Source organism: Dermacentor albipictus, chromosome 6 (genome assembly GCF_038994185.2).
Source record: "Dermacentor albipictus isolate Rhodes 1998 colony chromosome 6, USDA_Dalb.pri_finalv2, whole genome shotgun sequence".
Taxonomy (NCBI): domain Eukaryota; kingdom Metazoa; phylum Arthropoda; class Arachnida; order Ixodida; family Ixodidae; genus Dermacentor; species Dermacentor albipictus.
Window position 1 is genome coordinate 15,473,766 of NC_091826.1, and position 20,706 is coordinate 15,494,471.

At 47.6% G+C, this 20,706-nt stretch overlaps 3 protein-coding genes across 11 annotated transcripts in view; 2 read left to right on the top strand and 1 right to left on the bottom strand.

Moving 5' to 3' along the window:
* The window catches only part of gammaCOP (coat protein (coatomer) gamma), a 37,248-nt gene extending 34,264 nt beyond the window's left edge, over positions 1-2,984 (top strand). For all 6 annotated transcript variants that reach the window (XM_070539985.1, XM_070539989.1, XM_070539984.1 and 3 more), the window contains 2 exons: positions 630-768; positions 1,654-2,984. In XM_070539985.1, the coding sequence (XP_070396086.1) occupies positions 630-768; positions 1,654-1,892 (378 nt within the window). In that variant the 3' untranslated portion in view covers positions 1,893-2,984. The remainder of the gene's footprint in view (positions 1-629; positions 769-1,653) is intronic.
* Positions 1,741-12,634, bottom strand: LOC139060814 (uncharacterized). 4 transcript variants are annotated; one of them, XR_011515050.1, is made up of 5 exons: positions 12,140-12,634; positions 8,055-8,194; positions 4,933-5,198; positions 4,076-4,351; positions 1,741-1,878 (listed from the first exon to the last, which is right to left on the bottom strand). XR_011515050.1 is itself a non-coding variant. In XM_070539992.1 (5 exons), exons 2-4 carry the CDS (start codon positions 8,178-8,180, stop codon positions 4,148-4,150), a joined length of 552 nt encoding a protein of 183 aa, XP_070396093.1. In that variant the 5' UTR covers positions 8,181-8,194; positions 12,140-12,633; the 3' UTR covers positions 1,741-1,878; positions 4,076-4,147. The 4 variants fall into 4 exon arrangements, 2 of the variants coding, with proteins under 2 accessions (XP_070396093.1, XP_070396092.1); XM_070539992.1 differs by having other exon boundaries at positions 4,933-5,154; positions 12,140-12,633; XR_011515049.1 differs by lacking the exon at positions 8,055-8,194 and having other exon boundaries at positions 12,140-12,413.
* A 762-nt stretch (positions 12,635-13,396) lies between these two features.
* Positions 13,397-20,260, top strand: LOC139060813 (uncharacterized). Its single transcript, XM_070539990.1, has 3 exons — positions 13,397-13,702; positions 16,296-16,456; positions 19,492-20,260. Exons 1-3 carry the CDS (start codon positions 13,426-13,428, stop codon positions 19,894-19,896), a joined length of 843 nt encoding a protein of 280 aa, XP_070396091.1. The 5' UTR covers positions 13,397-13,425; the 3' UTR covers positions 19,897-20,260.
* The last annotated feature ends 446 nt before the right edge of the window (positions 20,261-20,706 follow it).

Below are 20,706 nucleotides of genomic sequence, written 5' to 3' on the forward strand. Positions count from 1 at the left end.
TCGTGAGTGTGCACGCACTAGGTCGGTGGTGGGGCAGATTAATATGCATCTCTTGTACTCCAGCCGCGGCAGCTGAGTGTGGCCGTGCGCATCCTTGTTTGGAGGCAACCTGCATTGGGTTCGAAGGTTAGGTGACCTGAAATAGCTGATAGCTTCGTGTGCACTGTGTTCTCATGCGCCTAGATTGCATTGACACAAGGGGCAGCACGAAGAGGAATTTGCTCACTACTGCTGCCACTGTTCTGACAGTGATTGTCTGTGGTCATTGATTGAGATGTGTTTGTGTTTGCTTATCCGTGCATGACAATGTGCTTGTTAATTTAATTAGTAAGGGAATATGTACAGCAATTAATGCAACTGATAAAATGACTAACCTTACCTCGTATAGTTCTTTAATAATTTTTTATTGCGATCATTGCTTCACCTGACTGGCAAAACTGACATTGTTTGTTTGTGTGTTGATTCCGTTTTTTTTTTATATACCATACTGTTCTTGCAACTGATTCCTCTGCTAGCTGCTGTAAATTTTTGTGTTTCTATTAATTCGTATACTCACCCAGCCCTCATGAAAAACCCCTCAAACAGGATTATTTGAGGTATCGTAAATAAATAAGCATTTGGCATTTCAGCTTGAAGACCTTGAGCTGACAGTCGCTGACCATGTACAGAAGGTTCTCAAGGCTAACTTTGCTGCCTCCTGGGAAGAGCTTGGCAATGGAAACCAGGTGGAGGACACCTATGCCCTCAGCACCATGAAGACATTGCAAGGTGATCCTTGAATTTGCTGCCTAAACTAGTTAGGCGCAGATTATGCTGCTTTCTGTGGCTACTCTTTATAGAATCTGTCTTCTTTCCCTTTGTTTTTCTTTTTCTTTCTATGGCTGAACGCAATTTTAAAGCAGCAGCTGCGGCAGATGGCACTTTTCCCGCTGCCTGAGGTAGATTACTTGAAGAGATTACTATCACGAGAAGTAAGGAAACCACAGAATAAGTACAAGTCATGAGTCTTGTTTGTCTGTCCAAGCAGAAATGTATTTAGGGAGGTGATCCAACTTGCATGAGAAAGGAAAAGATCACAGTGTATAAGTCATTATGCTTCAATTTTGATGTCCAAGCAGAAGTCTTCGCACAAGGTGATCCAAATGGAAAAAGTACAAATTTATTAATTTGAAATAGCTAGACCCTAGCAAGACGCAATTTTCAAAAAAAAAGGAATATTCAGGATTCTTTAAAGTAGGAAATTATATAGACAGATTAATTACATTATTCACTGACAGCTGGTGGTGTTATCATCCCACAGAAGTTCGCACAGTTGGGTTGACACACTTGTCGACAACAATTGTAACTACTTTGGCTGTAAGATCTGTAGTTACAAATTTTGTAACATGGTTCATGTAAAAGCATGTTGCTACAATATATCTTTTTCAAATTGTTAAGTATTCATTTTTCCTGTTACTTTTGGATCATTTTATATTAATATGTTATAAATAGTTAACTGCAGTGAACACTTCACGATGATTTGATGTCTTCCTTGACATTTCTTCACAAAGTTAGCAAGCAGGCAGGCTTGCTTAATTCATGACATTTAAGTAATTAAGACAATTTAAATCATATTGGAAGAAACTTCAGCGTATGATGCTGCCACCCTTGCAGATGCTGTGCACCAGATCATCCAGTTCCTGGGCATGCAAGTTTGCGAGCGCTCGGACAAGGTGCCCGATGGCAAGAGCTCACACACGCTACTGCTGGCTGGCGTTTATCGGGGTGGCCACGATGTGCTGGTGCGGGCACGGCTGGCAACCACAGGCGTCGCGCAGGGTGTCACCATGAACCTCGCTGTACGCAGCAAAGACCTCGACGTCTGCCAGGTCATCATCTCTGCGGTCGGATAGGGAGGGGAAAAAAGAAAGAGAAGGGGACTAGCGTTATAGACTCGTTTGTTTTCTTGTCTCTCTATCTCTGCCGCGCCTTCAAAGGATTCCACTCTGTGACCATCACACCTCGTTGCTACTGCTGCTCTTTTCAACACGAATGCCAATTCCGCCAGGAAGTGCAGATGCTATGCTCGCAAAAGCCTGGTGTCTCTCGGGCTATAGCGGGCCTTCTTGTAGAGATTGTTTGACATTCCTGCATACTTTCTCTCTCTGTTATGTGTCAAGTGTGCAAGAGATCTTCTGCAGTAATCTTTTTACATTTTGGGTCCTCCATTTCTTGAGCATTTACAGAAGCGAGTTTTGCCAAGAAATCTTTAGTGTAGTAGATGGCATGCACGTGACGTTGTGGAGGCCATGTTGTCAAACCATTTACTGCACACATAAAAGGAGAAACAAGCAGCTTTTTGCCGGGCTAGTGGTTCACCAGCTTGGCAATCGCGATGGTGTCAGTACAAGCCGTCTACACTTCTGTTCTTGGGAGGCTTTGTTTTTCTCGTAGCCCACATTATGCTGAACATTAAATGATCAACTTCGCAATGCATTGTAGCATAAAAGACAGTTACAGGAAGCTAATCTCTAAAGTTGCAGTGCTTGGTTGTTCGTACCACCTTATTTCTTGTTCGTTCGATTATGCAGGGTTGCAATGCAGTCGAAGCAGTGAAGTGTAAAAGTCGGGACTGGCTCATTTCCCTCCAGTTATATAGTATTTTAATGCTGGAGCCTGCTGATGATTTTCATATTTGTTGTCATCAAAAGCAGAAGCGAAGCCTTTTCGCTGATGTAGCATACTTTGAACAAGCGCAAATAACCAGAGTGGTCCTGCCCTGGCGTTGCGTTATTGCTACCCTATGGGAACGTTTTCTTGAGCCTTTTTTGCCTTGGCTTGTTGAGAATTGGCCGCCAACACTCTTGTGTGGCCAAGAAATGTACATATAGCTGACCTGAATGCTGAACCAAGGCTGTTGTCATCAGTCTCATTACAGAGACGATCTGCTTTATTTTTTTTTGAGAGACTGTATTGCCTGGAGTAAAGCAAGAAGTTGTCATATACCCGAGTGTGTCATCATTTATTCTTGGCATCAGATTGCATAGCACACTTGCATGCCACCTGCAGATAAAATGGGGAACAAAGTGCAGAGTTCAAGATGTGGCTTAAACGTCTTAAAGGGACACTAAAGTCAATGGTCCTAAATCAAAAGTTTCAAAAACACCTTTATTCTCCAATGTTATGGTGTTAAAAACTTGTAGTACGTACAGATATGTAATATTGTGTGCTTATTTAGTATATGACATCTATTTTTGTTTGTCACTCCTTTGGCTCTAATCTTATTCAAGCTTCCTTTATTTTCTGCAATGATTTGCAACATAATTGTTCCTCAGATTTCGCTAAACAGGGTATCAATGGCTTCTGTACGATTCAAGAAATGCCTTAAGACCAACCTTAATGCTCTGCTCGAGAACGAGAGTTGCAAGACTTCGAAGCTAAGCAATCTGAAGAACACTGTCTCAAGCTTCAGTTTCAAAATCATGTTTGTGGCTAATCGTCACTGTTGCCCTCATTCACTCGCCCTGCTCTTTGCTTCCTTCTTGACACTACTACACACCTGCGGTATACTAACGTCGCTATAATAAAGACGTAGAGTGCTAAAACACGGAAGACAAAGAAAAAGAAGCACACACCGCACGCACTAACGTCGGCTGTGATACACGCTGCATCCCATAGCCTCAGAGACTGAGCAGCGAGCAAGCCTGCGCGCGCTGCCTGATCTCAGTGGTCATATATATGCACTGGTGGTGCTGGTCCTGCCATCGAGAAATTTGCAGCTTAGACGGACACAGTGCGGAAGATCAGCCAGGTATTGCAAAATTTTACTGGAGCACTGGCAGCCTGTTCGCTCGCATGGTTTTGGAAGCTATCGAGACTCGCTCTAGCTCGAACAAGAAACATTGCATGTGCCTGTAGGATATTGCAGTCTTGATTGGCCCATACTAGCCGTGCTTTTCACAGTGCTGCCAACAGCTTGTGATACGGAGTGCAACTACTGCGCCAAACGTAGTTCTGCGGCTCTTAACATGTAGGCTTTTATAGTTAATGCTTTTATGATTTTATGGTTGCTAGGCTTTTGAGCCTAGTAGCACACCTGGATGCCTTTCACCTATGCCTCCATGTTGCACCCTGCAGTGCGTGGGCAAAGGTGCACAGCACTGGTGCATCACTCAGCCGCCTGCAGCAAGAGACGTGCTCGTTCTTGGGCTACAGGCTGCGGCACAGTGTCCTTTAGGAGGCAAGACACGTGCTTGGCGATGACACAGGAACAGTAGGCAGTGAATAAGATGACTAGCGCAGCCACCAGGGACGCTACGAGATATACGTTCACCTCGGACACCAGCTTCACCTCGGACATCAGCCCAGATTCCTGCGATGTGGTAGGATCCCAGTTTCACAGGGGCAAATTTTGCAAAGTCCAACATGGTGTCGAGCACTTTGTCCTGATGGGGTGGTATGGGGAAATTGGTCATGCTTGTAGAACCTACTTAAATATGTGCCCACTTCAGCAAAGCTATTGCTGGTTTCAGTTAAAACCCAAAATAATGACAAGAAAGAATGTCAAATAAAGAAAAATTGTGATAAAGATACGTCGAAATATTTTATAGAGAGTACAAATACTGAAGAAGCAGTCCCAAACACCGTCCAAGACAGTGGTAGCTCTTGCCATGGATGCGATGTCTCGAGACTTTTTAAGGATTCAAAGCTCATAATCGCCACGATGAAACCATTAATTGAGGAGAAGAAAACGTCAATGTTGTCACTGTTGCTCTTATTTTATGGGGCCCTGCACTAGGTAGGCTGCATGGAGATGACATTGCTAATGGTTGGAACTGAGACGGGCCAACCATGTATTCTCAATCCACTCTCAAAGAGGATTAGCCACTTGCAGCAGGTACTGGCAGTGTGCGCTTTGCAAGCACATCACGTGTGCATTGTATGCATGTGTACCTGGACCACTTGAACGCTGCCATGGCCGAACTGTGCTCTCCGCGAACCAGCCATCTCGACGTGGTTGAGTAAGTCCATCATGCGCGCCGCATTGTGACGCGCTATGGCGGCCCTCATGGCTGGGTTCCCGGTCGCCATCTTGTAGGTGCTCAGCTGCATCTGTGCATAGTGGCGCACTAGGCGCCAGGGCAGCGAGAAGTCGTCCAGGCTATACGTCGCGCCCTGCACAATTCTGCGCTTAACTCACGCATTCTTGCTCCGGTCTCCTGTAAACATGTGAATGAATGTGACACCAATCAAGAGCATGTTACCCTTTCCACAAGCTGCAAGTCGTGTAACTTCAGGAAGATGCAGTGGTGCTTGCATCACCTTAATTGTCATTACGCTTTGCTTGGAACGCTAGCAGAAGGGAAACTGAGTGGTCATATTTTTGTTGGCCATAACCATATGAAACCATCAGATAACAAAGTATTGGGGGAACTATTCGTCATTTTAATTGGAATATAGAAATGATAAAAACATAAAAGTGGACGAAAAACAAATCGCGAACGATTACGATGCTTCATAATTGCTCTTATTCTATTGGAGATTATTTTAGTAAATATTTGATATAATACTGGGAGTAAGTTAATGGGCCTATTATTTTTCAATTCTTTAACGTCTTCCTTTTTGTGGATTAGTATAATTTTCACATTCTTCCAGTTTTCTGGGACCCCTGCAGTTGATAGACATTTCATATCAAGAGCCGCCAGTTTTCCGAGCATTTTGTCTTCTCCATCTTTGATTACATCGACTGTTATTCCATCTTCTCCTGCCACTCTTTCTTGTTTCATGTCTTGCAAGGCTCTTCTGACCTCATCGCTAGTTATAGGAGTACCTGTATCCTGTTCATTACTGTTTACTATTGAGGTATCCTAATTCCTCTGGGTACTGTACAGGTCAGTATAGAATTCTTCCACTGTTTTAACTATATCTTCGAGATTGCTGATGATATTACCCTGCTTATCTTTCAGTGCATACATCTTGGCTTGTCCTATTCCAAGTTTGTCTCTCACTGATTTCAGGCTGCGTCCATTTTTTACGGCTTCTTCAGTCTTTCTTACGTTGTAGTTTCGAATATCACTTATTTTCGCCTCGTTGATCGGTTTTAATAGTTCCGGGAATTCTATCCTATCTCTTGATCATTCTGCCTCAAAAAATTTTCAAATCGGCTCATTAATAGCCTTGAGGTTGGCTCCACTGCCAAGCGAGACGCTCTCTACCTAACCTCGATCGCGTGACGCATACGTCGCAGGCTCCGCCTTCGTGTATTTTTTTTTTTTGCTCCTCTCCGCCACCCCCCCCCCCTTTTTTTTTCCGGGGCTACGCCACAGAACACCTATGCTACGCACTTTCGCCGACGGCGTCGCGCGCGGGCTGTTGTCTCTAGAGTTACTGTATATGCTACCAAAGGCGCTACCTTTGGTAGCGTATACAGTAACTCTAGTTGTCTCGTTCGCGCAGCGCGAGGTTTTGCGCGCTGTGCACAAGGAAACATGACTAGCGGTATAATACAGTGCTACACGAATACTGAGGCAGAACAAGTGGATCGCAGAGCATGATCACGCGCTAGAACGCAGTAGAAGGCATAGTTTCGGTACCTGTGCACGTGACCGCACGACTGTGGGAACAAGCAGACGAAGCGGAAGCACATCTCTCTTGCTTCGGTGCGAAGCAAAACAAAAAACGCGGACATTCCGTTTGTGTGTTTTATTATTTCTCTAGACTTCAATTCGTCAATTCAAGCAACAGATCACACAGATAACAGATGTATTGAATAATTCTCGGTCACGTGTCACCACGAGCTGCGTCACAATGCGGACACGATTACGCAGGCGCAGGGGCACAATTACGTCACCGTCCGGCTTGGAGCGCGGCGGCCGCGAGGAGTAAGAAAAACGGTGTTCGGTTCGGAATTTAAGATCTTTCTGCGGCTCGCAGCGATGTAAGACTTTGCAGACACGATCGTTATCGCGCAATGTATGCTCTGCGCTTCTCAGCTCAATGAGGGGCCCTTTAAGCTGTTTTTAAGTCTACCGGTTGCGTCGCTCATTGTTAAGAAAGCGCGATCACGGGAACGCGTGTCTCGCGCGGAGCGTATGTTCTAGCGGTGGCAGCGCGGCCGGATTAGCACATGCGATGCGTGTCCGAAGCACACGCCAGCGCTTTGTTTCCATATATGGTATCGGTGGACGCGCTCGCCGCATGACGTCATCGGCGCATGCTGCCACGGCGTCATCTGGTACGGCACTCTACTTTCCTCACCCTTTCGCCATACTCCCCTCCACTTTCCGCCTCATGCTTTCACTGTAGCACGGAGGAAGGAAACTAAGGAGAGGCCCTACCCCCTTCGCGCGCGGAGAAAAGTGTGGCGGAAATGACGTATAGGTTCTCATTTCTTTTGCTGCTTTTTTATTTTTTATTTTTTTTTGCTGCATGGCCACGCCTTTTGGGCCACAATGGCGGCGTTGTTCTGATTTTTTGAGCGCTCACACGTGTTGCTCTGGTAGGTTTCGTGCCATGGCAAAGGCGCTGTGTGGGCGGGTTTGCGTTAGTCACCGTGTCTTGTTGCGCTGTGTTACCTGCACCGTGCTCTGCCGGATCTTGCGCGAGTGCGCGCGCTCCGCGCGCGAAACCACGCGCAGCGCGGCGTGGTTTCGCGAAAGATGTAAACGAGAGGAGGGTGGCACAAAAGGCGGAGCATCGCCATGAGCAACGCCAACTTCCGGCTTCACTTTTGCTGCACAAAGAGTGACGTCAGGGCCTCTCCTTAGTTTCCTTCCTCCGTGCACTGTAGCCTCCTCCGCTTTCCTTCTTGCGCTCTCCGCTATCGCAGTCTTTCATCCCTAGCTGCGCTCCGCGTTCGTTCCATCTTTCGCTGTGCTTGTTCGCCCGGGTACGCCGAGGAATGTCGACGCTCAACGCAGAAACGGGCGCCTCAGAGCTGCGCTCTAAAACAACTTGCCACCGGTGAAAGCCGAACCCCTAACCTCCCCACGACAAAACCTGCATGCCAAAAGTAACAGCGCTTCCTGGCAGCTACCAGGTGTCCAATGACGCTGGCGTAGGGAACCTTCACGCACTTGAGCGTAGGTGTGCGTATGGAGACGGCTCCTTATGCTGGCAGGATATGAGCAGCGCCGCCAGCAGGCATCGCACCTCGATGATGCACGAGATGACATCCACGGGAAACCGCTGGCTTTAGACATCGCACGGTGAAATGCTGGAAAACGTTAGCTTGACGTTTACTGGCCATTATACGCTCAGAACAGTGACGTAATTAAGTCGCACGACAGCTCAGCAGCAACTCTGTGCTTATACAGTGCGCATGCGCACAATGCTCTAGCCAGCAGCGGAAGATAGAGCCTTGGGTAGATAGAGCGTGGCCCTGGCTCCACCACCGAGCTAGGGTGGTTAAAGCGATTGGTCGGTGTCGACCAACCACTTCGTTTGATCGTTTTTGCAGCCAAACATTCTCCACGTTTAGACCCTCCGCGCGTGCTGAGCATGCGCCATCGAGCGAGAACGCTGGACAAGGACATCGTGAATGAGCTTCGAGCATTAGTATAATTGCTGTCGCAATTTAGATAAAAATTATGAGACGCCATCGACGGTGATTGATTTTGCCGATGACTGCGTAATATATCGATTAATTTCATGCGACAATGACAGATATTCTTCAAACCGACCTTAACGCTATTAACACATGGTGTTCAACATGGTTGATGACTCTTAATACAGCTAAGACGAAGTTATCATTTACTAGTCGCAACCACCGTATTCCAACATCGTATGTAATATACAACATAATTGAACTTACAACTTCATATAAGTACCTTGGTGTTCACTTACAGTCTGATCTAACGTGGCATCATCACATCCGCCTGACGTTGGCATCAGCTAACCGCTCCTTAGGCCTCCTCAAACGCAACCTTAAGCATGCTCCAGCTAAACTACGCAGACTAGCATACATCACATTAATACGCCCCAAAATCGAGTATGCATCAGCTATCTGGGATCCTTGTCAAACATATATCACCCAAGAAATCGAATCACTGCAAAACCGCGCCGCCCGTTTCATTTTTTTCTGATTATTCACCCTATACTAGCATATCAGCACTAAAAGCTCGCGCTCAGCTCGACGACTTATCTCATCGCCGCAGAATTACCCGCCTCTCGCTGCTCAACAAACTTTATCATCATCCGAACCTTCACCGTATCTTCGAACCAGCGACAGCCTTCTTTCCACGCACAAACCATATCTTCAAGATAAAACGCATAAGTTGTCGCTCAGCTAACTATGCTAACTCCTTCGTTCCCCGAACAGTTGTTGCATGGAATAACCTACCATCACACATTGCTACTCAAACCGATTTCGCAACTTTTCACGAACTTTTACGCAATAGTTATACGTGTAAATATCCATCATGTACTATTTTAACGTTTCTTCATACGTTGTTCAGTGTATATATTGTTTTGATCATTTGTTTTACCGTTCTGCGTCTACATTGTAAAATTGTATTCATGTTTCATTAATTTGTTAAGGTGACAACTGACGCAGTTTCGAGCAACACCTCGTTTTACTTCTTTTACATTGTGTCTATTTAATTCCCTTATTTGTTTTCTCAGACAGTTTTGTATTTTCTCTCTGATTTTCACTTGACTAATGTATTTTGTATATCGTTTTGCTTGTATATTTTGCTAGACATCGTACTTTTGTATAACTTTTGTGTACGATAGTTGGTTTTGCGTAACGCGCAAAGCTCGCATTTTTTCATGTATCGGTTCCCCCTATGTAATACCCCTTCCGTGGCCCTTTAGGGGTATTATGAAGTAAATGAATATATTGTCAATGTAAGCGAATAGTCCGAACAAGTGAGCGAGCGACAGTCCCGCCTTCCCCCCTCCGGCCCTCCCCGAGAGAACGTATGCGCCCGCCGGCCCCTTCGGCGCCTTCTCGCGACGAGCGTGCGACAGCCTCCCCTCCTCCTTTCTGGCCCCTCGCCGCAACTCGGGCGGCGGCTATATAGCTTCCCGTGCGCTCTGTTCTTGCCGCTTGGTTCGCGTTGAAGCGAGATGCAGCACGAAGGTCAAATCGCTCGCTGCTGCTGCTGTTGCCGCGCTTCGTCACGGCAGTGCTTTGATAGCGAGCGTCCGCGGTCATCGAGTGAGATGTGTTCACGCTTGCCTGTGCGTGCGTGACACCATGCTTGTTACTAAGCGAATGTTTACAAGTTCATACAGTCGATGAAGCTAGTATCTTTACTTCGTATGGCTGTCTAATTATTTGCTATCGTAATCAATGCTTCGCCTTTCGGACGGAACAGCAACCTCTTTAATCCACCTCTTTCACCCACAGGGGTTCCTACTGTATGACATGTACACCTCTTCGCAGTTTTAATGGAATTATCATTTGAAAAGGCAGCAGCGCAAAAAGACACGCACTGGGACCAGACGACAAGAACGAGCGCAGCTGAACTTCCAACAACATTTTTGTGTATGATTCACAATATATACGTGCTGTCCGAGCCAGGGGTTATCATCTGCGCATGCATAAGTATGCCAGCTCTGTCTGATAACGTGATGGAGGCCATGCTCACACATCCCTCCCCAAGTCTAGAAATCCGTTCAGATTCTGCGATTTCCCGGGTCATCCGAGTTTTACTCTCCTTGATAACCTTTTCAAATATGTACCAACACGCCCAATTCTCCACATTAAGCAATTACTATTCTTTGGACACTTCACCACGTTCGCGGTCTATCTTTCGGTCTGTCTCTGACCTCTTTCAAGCCAAATTGAATCACTCGGTAGTTCATTGTCCATTGAGTAGACCATCGAACTGCTCTGTTCAGGGAACCGTGTTTGAAACCAACCGTTGTGCATGTTTCCATGCGGTTAGCGTTCTGTGGGAACTTCACCCAACTTGGTGTATGTTCCTTTGTATCAGCCTCTTTCACGCCAACTTGGCTCACTAAATGTGTGCCGCTAGAACCCCTTTCAAGGAACCCCTTTGACACCTGCGTGTGACAACGTCAGTGACAAAGAAAAGCCTTCAAATTTTTGTCCCTTTGTTACGTGCGTGTTAGTGTGTGCATTGGCGACGATCTTGCCTGACGCGCCACGTGCGGACTTCGTGGCAGCTCTGTGCTAGATGCCGCAACTTGTCCGCAGGGAAGCGCGAGAGAGAGCATCCCGACGTAAAGCCCCTTAAACTTATTATCCTGACGGCCCTCCTCTCTCGCGGTGAGGGCTGTCGCGAGCGTTCCTAAGGGCACATTCACACCGGCGACTTGAGGAGGTCGCGCGACCAAGTTGGTCGCTTTGCGACCAGTCGCAAATGGTCGCAAACGGTCGCCTTTCTCGAAAAGCGACCATTTTGGGCGAGTCGCTCTCTGCGCGATTTTTCAGTCGCGCGACCGTGGTCGCAAAACTGATAAACCAATCAGCGGCGCACCGGAAGTGATCTTTCGTGTGTCTACATCCGGCCTCCTCCGGCGTCGCATTCAAATTCCGCGTAGATTCTGAGAGTTCTCTCTGAGAACGATAATCTCCGGGATTGCGACTTGCGGGTCGCGCTCAGCCAGGCTTGCCGGTGTGAACATCAGTCGCCTTCGGTCGCTTTTTGATTGCGAGTCGCAAATGGTCGCGCGACCTCCTCAAGTCGCCGGTGTGAATGTGCCCTAAAGCCCCTTAAACTTCGTAAAGTAGCGACACTCTCCTCCTCCGCCTTCACTCCTCCTTGTTTCTCCTCTATTTCACGCTCCCTCCTCGACCGTGGCGCTGCCTACACTGCTCGAGCGTAGCGGGGCGCCAACATGCGCTCCTCGTCACTCCGTAGACGCTTCTCGAGCAAAAATGGCGCTGATGCACGGCCCGAGGGCCCACGTGATGCTATTTGACCAATAGCGACGCGTCGTCGGCCTCGGCCAGAGCGTGCGAGGAGGAGGCGGCATTCTTCAAAGCGTGGCACTACTTTACGAAGTTTTAGGGGTTTTAAGCGTTCCGGCATTTCGCTCTCCCTGAGGCAAGATAACGCCGATGCCGAGTCCAAGCAAACGCGCACGGTAGCCAAAGAAAGCTATGCATTCCAACCTATGCCCATCAGTTCGTTCAATGCGGAGCTCCCGGCGACGTAGCGGTCGCAGAGGGCAAAATGAGCTCGCTCACCGCCAAGGTGACGCCGTTGTTGGCGAGCACTGGGTACTCGAAGTGGAAGTTCGGCCCGCCGTAGCGAAGTGGCTGCGGCAGCTTGAACAAGCGTCCCAGCTCGTCGGCGATACGAGCGTCGTCGTACTGCCGGCTCTGAGTGGCTCCGTGCTCTCCTAGCAGACACAAGGCCTGCAGCGCGAATAAGACGCCAGCGGAGGCCTTCATGGCTTTGCCGGCTGCCCCTTCCGCTGGGCCGGGTCGGATGTGTTGTGGCTCGTACCCACTATGGAGAATTGACTAGGATAATGAAATGGCACTCGTTTAAAAAATAAAGACATGTCGTTATCATTGGCATAAAAGAACGTGGGGAAGAGTGCCTGTCTGGAATGCCGGAAAGCTCCGCAAGGCCTAGACCGCACCAGTTGCCTGCACATTGCAAGCGTGATGTGTTAAATGTGCGCGCATCAACGGATTAAGTGTTTCATGGCATACTGTACTGTTGCTACAAGTATTACGTAATCGTTTCCCCGCCGGTCTGGCCGTGAAGGCTAAAATTAAAGCGGCGCGACAAATGCAATTTCGCCACAATTAAGTAACAAAATATTTAGAGAGTTCCGCCGGGCGCCCAAAGGCGACGCGTAGACAGGACGACAGACCTGCGTTGCTCAAATAAAATTTCTTCAGTTCTCTCTTCCCGAAATATGGTGATATACGGCCAATACGAAACTAATGGTGAAATTCACCCAAAGAGGGAAATGGGAAACTAAAGATAAATAATAAATTATGTTTAGCACCAAATGTTTGAGGACAAACGGCGAGTCGTTCTCGATGATGAAGGGAATTCTTGCGTAGTGAAACGGCGATGTTCCACGCGTCGTAATAAAACGGCGCCACAGCGATGTTCCATACATGTTCTATAAAACAGATAAGCAGTTGTCTTTATTATATTAGCAGCAAGGGAACGGATACCGGTAATACGAAAACGTAGTCTGGTGGTCCCAAAATAATTATCGGACAGAGCAGAGAAAAACTGAGACGCAGCTGGTACTAATCAGATGGCTAGATATATAGAGGAGATGGGGGCGCTGCTCCCGCTACCATTGACGCTGCAGATCATGATAGTCCGGCAGTGGAGTGGGTAGCAGTCCCTCGGGTCACTGGCACATACCCCAACGTTGATAGATACTACAAACGTTGACCTACCAACACTGGAGGATCGGTAGAATGACAAAATGATGATGTTTACCCGACACTCTTATCGTACTCATCCAATCCAATCCATTGTCCGGCCGATTGCCGATGGCATGGCTGGCCGTGCCGCGGCACGGTGGTCGGCCCAGCTGCTCGCCGTACTGCTGCTGACAGGGGCGGCTCCATCGGCTCAGGCCGGCTTCTTCGACAGGCTCTGCGAGCTGCTTGGCGACCCGGAGCTGTGTCGCAGCCATGGCATGGCCAGGAGCCCCGCCAGTTGGGAGGGCGCGACCACGACGCGGGGGCCGTTTCAGCCCATTGCGGACACGTCCGGCGCACCCTGGGCTGCTAATAACATGCCATGGATGCCCGGCAGGGTAGTCATCAAAGGTGCGATTTGGAAAGATATATTTACCAATCTCGCCCTACACTTAATTGTGACACCAACGTCATCACATACAACCCTGCGATGCGAATCTTGGATATCGCCTAGCGATGATTATCAAGCCCCATGGGCCGTAACGAAGCACATCGGTGTGATTCACATCGACGAGCAAAAAGCGCGGACGTGATGGGACTGCCGTGTCTGACGGTATGAAAATAGTGATTGTGTTTGCATCAACCGAAGGGGATATAGTCTAATCTGGCGTGACGATGACTTGATTAATCGTAACCGAAAGCGCTGTTATATATGGCGGCAAAAAAAAGTAAATCGCGATCTAAAATGTGCCTCCTTTCAAAATTAAGGCGGACGAGAACAGATCAGCCTAGCTCAGTAAGTCTAAAGTTGCCACCTTCAAATCGATTATGATAGTCCGACGATCTTTACGTCGGAGAAATATCGTCTACCATGGTACTTTGGACGCCAGTGACAAAGTCATTTTATATAAGGAAACGTTGGCACGACACTTGACACGTTGACACCTCACATTTTTTTTTTTTGCGCGCATTCTAACTTAGGAACAGCACAGAGGGCGTTTCAGCCGTGTTTACTGCTTATGCAAAGCAAGACGTCAAATAGAAAGGACGACGAAAAATGTGCCAGGAATACACTTCGGCGTGTGTGTGTTGAAGTGGCACTAAAGAAACACTAAATCACATTAGAATGATAAAGTATTCTTTGTGGAAACTACATTTTCATTAATTTCATTATATAGCTGATTATTAGAAGAGATATGAAGGTGAATCAATTTTGTGAATTTCGCTCCACAACCATAGCGCCGGTACGCCAGTGTGACCTCACATATGTATGCGTTATAGTAATTTTTTTTTTTCGTATTTGAGGCCACGTTGGCTCAGTAATGGTTTGCGAACCTTGACATGTTCAATTTTTGGCTATTTGACAAAACAGCGTATAGTCCATTATTGCCGATCAACAATAACCAGGCCTCAATGGACGCCGTCAAAATCGATGACGTGATGGAGAGCGGATGCAGGAACTTCAAGGTGGCGTCGCTACCGCTATTCTCTTTGCCCCTTTTCTGGTTTACCAGACCTATTATCGCTGTAAGAGTGGCGTTTTTGATGTTGTAAAAAGGGCAATACAGGTGAAATAATTTTTCTCTTTATGAAAATTAGTTTCCCTTTAAGGAGGTCTTGAAAGCTCTGGAGCACAGAAGGCTTACTGAAAGACAGCTCTTAGAAGAAGAAACGCTTACTGGCAAGCACGAAGCGTTTCTCTTAAAGGGACTCTCACCAGGTTTGGCCATCTTTACCTTTTAACCGCCAAGATATGAAATACTTTCCCTAGTATGTTTTTATTGCCTCATTTTATTCTTTAGATTGCTTAAATACGTACCGAAAGAAATATTAAAAGGTGCCTCTAAACACTAAGCAAGATACAGTAGGTCAGCGATATGGTTTTAAAGGCAAATGTTTGGTACTCGACTTGACAAGGTCATTGTGTGTTCTTGAGATGCACCTCTACATGGAGATTAAAAAAAACATAAGAGCTTGCTTAAACAAAGTAAAAAATAATCACCGACGATTACGGTGCTCCCTAATTCGAAATTTAAGCGCGCTCTATACGTGTTTTCATCTAACGGTATATCGGCTGGCACGGACAATCTGTATCGTGCGGCACGTTGCAAACGGAGCGAAGTGTGGCGCCACTGCCTCGCTAAACTGGAGATCGCGAGAGGCAGCGCATGGATGACGCACGGGCGCGATTCACAGCAGCCGACAGACGATGCGGGATACTCTGGCGCCATCTCGTAGCCACCGTCGCCCACACTATGCTTTTCCTCTCGCCCTTTCGCTGTACCCTCTTCCTGCGCTTTCCGCCTCAAGGTTCCGCTGCACATCCTCTCTCGCTTTCCTCCTCGCATCTTTCATGCCCCCCACTGCGCTCCGCGCTCACCTTCATCTTTCGCTGTGCTCGTTTACGAGGGACAACGCCGACGCTAGCCGCAGAGCTGCGCTCCAAAGTTTCGCGTTGGCGAGAATATTGCCACCACGTGAGCTAAGAAGAAACCGACAAGGCCTTGTGGTTTCGTGACTAAAATATCTGCTGCTGCTCACGGTCGGCATTTTTGTGAATACCACTGTTGAGCAGGTATGTAAACAAAGGTAAATTGAAAGGCGATATTTAGATTTGTGTCTTTTTTGCAGTTGCTTTCCTTAGATAAACAACACTGTTGAGCGGTCAGTTAAACAGAGACAAGCGCAGCATATTCATCGCGCGCTGACGGTCGTGTCGGTAAAGTATTAAGCCCTGTGCGCCCCGGCTAGAACAGCAGAAATTTCAAAACAAACGCCGTGCGCCCAACCTCTCCAGAATGCTGCCCTCCCAGCCAGAGCCAAGGTCACGCGCACAAACGCCTCTACGTAAAACGCATTACTATCTACGTCGCTCACCTCGACACGTGACTTTGGTGAATCGTCTGATACGGAAGACGCGACACCGCCGCTTTGAATGCACCGCGCAGCAAAAAAGGAATGGGATTACCACTACCGAAATATGTTTATGACCTCACTGTTACAGGCAAGCCCCCTGTGCGATTGAAGGTGAATGCTGGAGCCAACTACTCGCTGCCCTCTGCAGAGACTAGGCAGTCATTGGAATTTGACTTCGACAACGTCACCTACTCCGTGGACGATCCGATGCTGCCCTGGAAGATCATCGAATACTTCGCAAACCTCCAGGTGTGCACGTCTGCACAAGGAACCATTTGAGCTACTCACCAAATGATTTTAAGCCTGCGGTGCTATCTTGGACATCGGCGAATTCTGCAATGGCGTTTGAGCCGATCAGAGAGGGTACCCCTCTGGGTCAAACAGAGCTGATAATAATTTGTTGTAGTGGGTCATTTGGTCCTGTGACACGTTGGAGTACTGCGCTGCGAAGCAATACTGTGGACAAGGACGTGAATGAACAGGACACAAGGCACACATGAAGCGTAATGTGAAACACACATGGTTGCGTGTCGTGTATGTTCAGTGTCCTAGTTCTTCACGACCTTGTCCATGGTATCGCTTCGCAGCACTGTGTTTCATCATGTCAGCGCTGACAAGACGGCGGCTAAATGGCCGCCGATGTCCACGCAGAAAGCACCCCGGAATGACAAGGCGCACCTGATTGCTGACAGATCGGTCACGTGACAGAAAAGAGGCGAACATCCCCGCCCACAGCGAGACTATGAGGCACGATGGCGCTTCCTTTCCGTGTGGCACCGCCAAAGATGCTGACGCACTGTGAAGCCGATGCCCAGAGCCGCGGCCGATCACTTCGCCACGGTCCGCGCGTACGGTTCTTTCGCACGAAGCACGGTTGAAAGCGCTGCAATACGACAGCGGATGAGCGTAGTCACGTGGTTTTATTTCGTATTTTGCGGGCTCACTTTAAACGTCGAAAAATATCACCACGCAGCATGCATTGCCACAAAAAATTGGGATAGGTCGCTTCTGAATCCCCTCTACAACGCGACGAAACGCACTTGGTCCTAAAGGGAATATCGAAAATGTCGCATAATTAATCTTAGTTAATTAACTAATTGCGCGGGACAGTTCACCCGACAGAAGAGCATAGACAGTTGGAAAGAACGGGGCTAAACGATAGCTCCGTAAGCATGCCTGACATCACCAGCACTCTGCATATTCGACGATAACGATGCAGCGAAGTTTCATGTTTGCAGTGCCGCGTGCGTCGAATTTCTGTTTGTATTAAAGCCATCGCTTGAATTGGAATTGCAAAAAGAAAAAAAAGAAAAGAAAGAAAAGCTGCCAGATTAAAATAGTTCACTACCAGATTCTTTAAGCAATTCGCTAATAATCCAAAGTGCTATTTGACTTTGAGCGATAAATAGGCCTGAGTAGACGAGGTGAGTACTCTACAAAAAGAAGCAGGAAGGTACGTAGTACTATGGCCTTTCATACGTGGAGCTCGACTGAAGCTCTTTTCTCCTCAGGAAAACCATTATTGCGGAGAAGCCAGCTTGCGCGCGTTTGGGAATGCACACATTAATGAAGGCATATGTTTTGTCCCATCACCAGTAACATGTACAAGTACATGTGACTACACAGCTGCGAAAAAAAGGCACATAAGCACAAATACTCTCAGCCAGTGCTGTAAAATCAAAGGGTTGGCAGTAGACTATTGCTCGTCAAATGAAAAGGCTGACAGAAGCAATACGTGGAAGGCAACTCTTGACTAAAGCTGGCTTCTCCGAAAAGCCATTGTTGTAATAAATTCGTGCTGCACGATATGATCCGTGAGTACGATCATAGCTTCAGTGCATGAATGCACGCAGACTTAGCTCTTTCACATTACGACAGTACCATATACAAGTTACGAGCTGTGAAAGAAAGGCGCAGAAGCGTCCACAGAATTATCAGAAGGAGGCGGTCGACGCTTATCAAGCAAGGAACCTGACTAAAGTTGGCTTCACCTGCTAACGAAGCATTACGTGGAGAAGCCAGCTTGCGTGAGTTTAAAACTCCGGGGGTACATAGTTTTTTTCTTCTTTTTTTGCGCAGTGCACTTAAGAACGCCGACGTAGCTGTTGATTTAGTCTTGCTTTTAGAAGTTTTAAAGCGAAGCTTCCTTTGCGAACCCTCCCGGGCTTTACTGACTGTGGCTGTTGGGTGCTGCTATTGTCTTGTCGAACAGCTCGTACTTAAAAAAAAATAATAATAAAGATAACCCTGTTCCCCAGCACAGCGGCCGATGTTCTAACCGTTAGGCTACAATCGCACGTACAATTTGTGGGCTCAGGGCTGTGTCTTCAGAGCAAGTGGCCAGCCGAAGCTCTCAGAGAGGACACAGAGTGCGGGATAAATGCTAAGCACAACCTTTACCGTCTGGAGCGCAGACCAACTGAGCCCAAAACTCATCTTCCTGGTCGCCGCTCCCCGTGCCAGACTCGCTGACCGTGGCCCTGGCACATGAGCGCCGCTCCAATGATGATGATGGCGGCACCGCTGTGCCGCCATGCGGCCGGTGTCCCCATAAATTTTAGCGTACCAACGCCAGCTACAGCTCTTTGAGATGATCGCGGCGTGCGCCACATTTCGTGGCACGGATGCGCGAACACACATGCGCGCGCGCCAGTTTTCGTTACGCGAACGGCCTCAAGAATGAAATAAGCAAATTTATAGCATTTGAGTAACCGCTTCACAAACGCTTCCTGTCGCGTAGATTATATATATATATATATATATATATATATATATATATATATATATATATATATATATATATATATATATATATGCGTGTGTGTGTGTGTGTGTGTGTGTGTGTGTGTGTGTGTGTGTGTGTGTGTGTGTGTGTGTTTTATGCGGATATCCTTTAGCGCTTTCCTTGTATGGCTGCATTCGAGTTTGTCCTTTCGGGCACTGAGAGTGAACGTACGCAGGACTCTCCTCTACTTACTCTCAATGCTTTCTTCAACCATGCGCGCACTGGAAGACGTTGATGTACCCTTTGGTCATGGTCAAAACAATGGCCATGGCAACCCGAGAAAAAACTGCTTGTAACGAACGCGTAACATGCATGCTGAAGCTACAGTGGTCATCTCGCGCACACGCGGCTTTATTTTAATGACATGAATTCATACCAACTTGCGCAACTTTCTGTCCTTCTGATTCTCTTTCCCGTCTCCCATTCTCTAGAACCACTTTTGTATACCCCTTCCCCACCCACACGCACAAGTTCAACTTCAATGTTCGCTCGCTTGCAGGTAGAAGTGTCCTACGTGGAGAACGTCGAAAAGCGCAAGGCCTACTCGGGCTACCTGTTCCGCAAGATGAACGTCTACCTCTACGAGGTGGCCGGCGAGGACGCCACCGTCAAGGTGGCGCAGCAGGGCTACTTCGCTCCCGAGTTCTTCGTAGGGCTCGTCAACAAGCTCTCCATGGTGCTGGTGTTCGTCATGGCGGTCATGCTCGTCTGGTTCGTCGGGTTCCTCGTCTACTGGTACCGCAGCGGCGGCAGCGCCCAGCGCGACCCAGCCGTCAGCGACGACGACAGCTGCCTCAGCGACGCCGTCGCCGTGCTGCCCGCCGAGTTTCGGCGCGGTCGCACCGCGAGAAACACGGCAGGACGCGGCGGAGTGCGGTCGCGTTCCTGCGACGACGACCTTTAATACCGAACGATGCCGGCATTCGATTGACATCTGGGGAAAGGCAACAACGTGTTGTGCAAAAACACAGGACGCGCGGCAGAAGCGGAACGTAGGCGGCGCACTGACTTTCAGCCACCTAAAATTTTCGCCAACTTCACTGTAAATGCGTAAAAGATAAAATGAATTTAACAAAACCCGGATAGATAGTGCGTATACAGAACTTTCACTTTTCTATATCGCGGTACCGCGAAGCAACGAAAACGTTGCATTGTTTAAACGCGATTTGGGAGACAACGCTCGTGAGGGGCTGCAGCCCACCGGATGCAAACGCCAAATTTTATTAATCCGGGTACCTTGAATCCCGGGGAACTTGCATCACTCTTTGATCAGGCGCACCATGGTCGTAGCGCTCAAGAGAAAAGTTTGGACATCTACACGAACCATTTTAGGTTGGCTTTCTTTACTCGATTATCACAGTTCTTGTGAACTACACTCTGAGCCAATAGACACGATTGTTTCAAGTCTGCGTTCTTCTAAGTCGGCGATCTCTCAATTCTGCGAGACAGGTGACACGACGCGTAGCCTGTGTCGCAAAGCTGCTTCCACAAACAATTTCGATGGATACACAGACAGTAATGACGCGCATAATATGTGCAATAGCCCTCGCTACGTTGACGATTTCCTGATTTCTGATTTAGATATGTCTACCACAAATATATATATATATATATATATATATATATATATATATATATATATATATATATATATATATATATATATATATATATATATATATATATATATATATATATATATATATATATATAT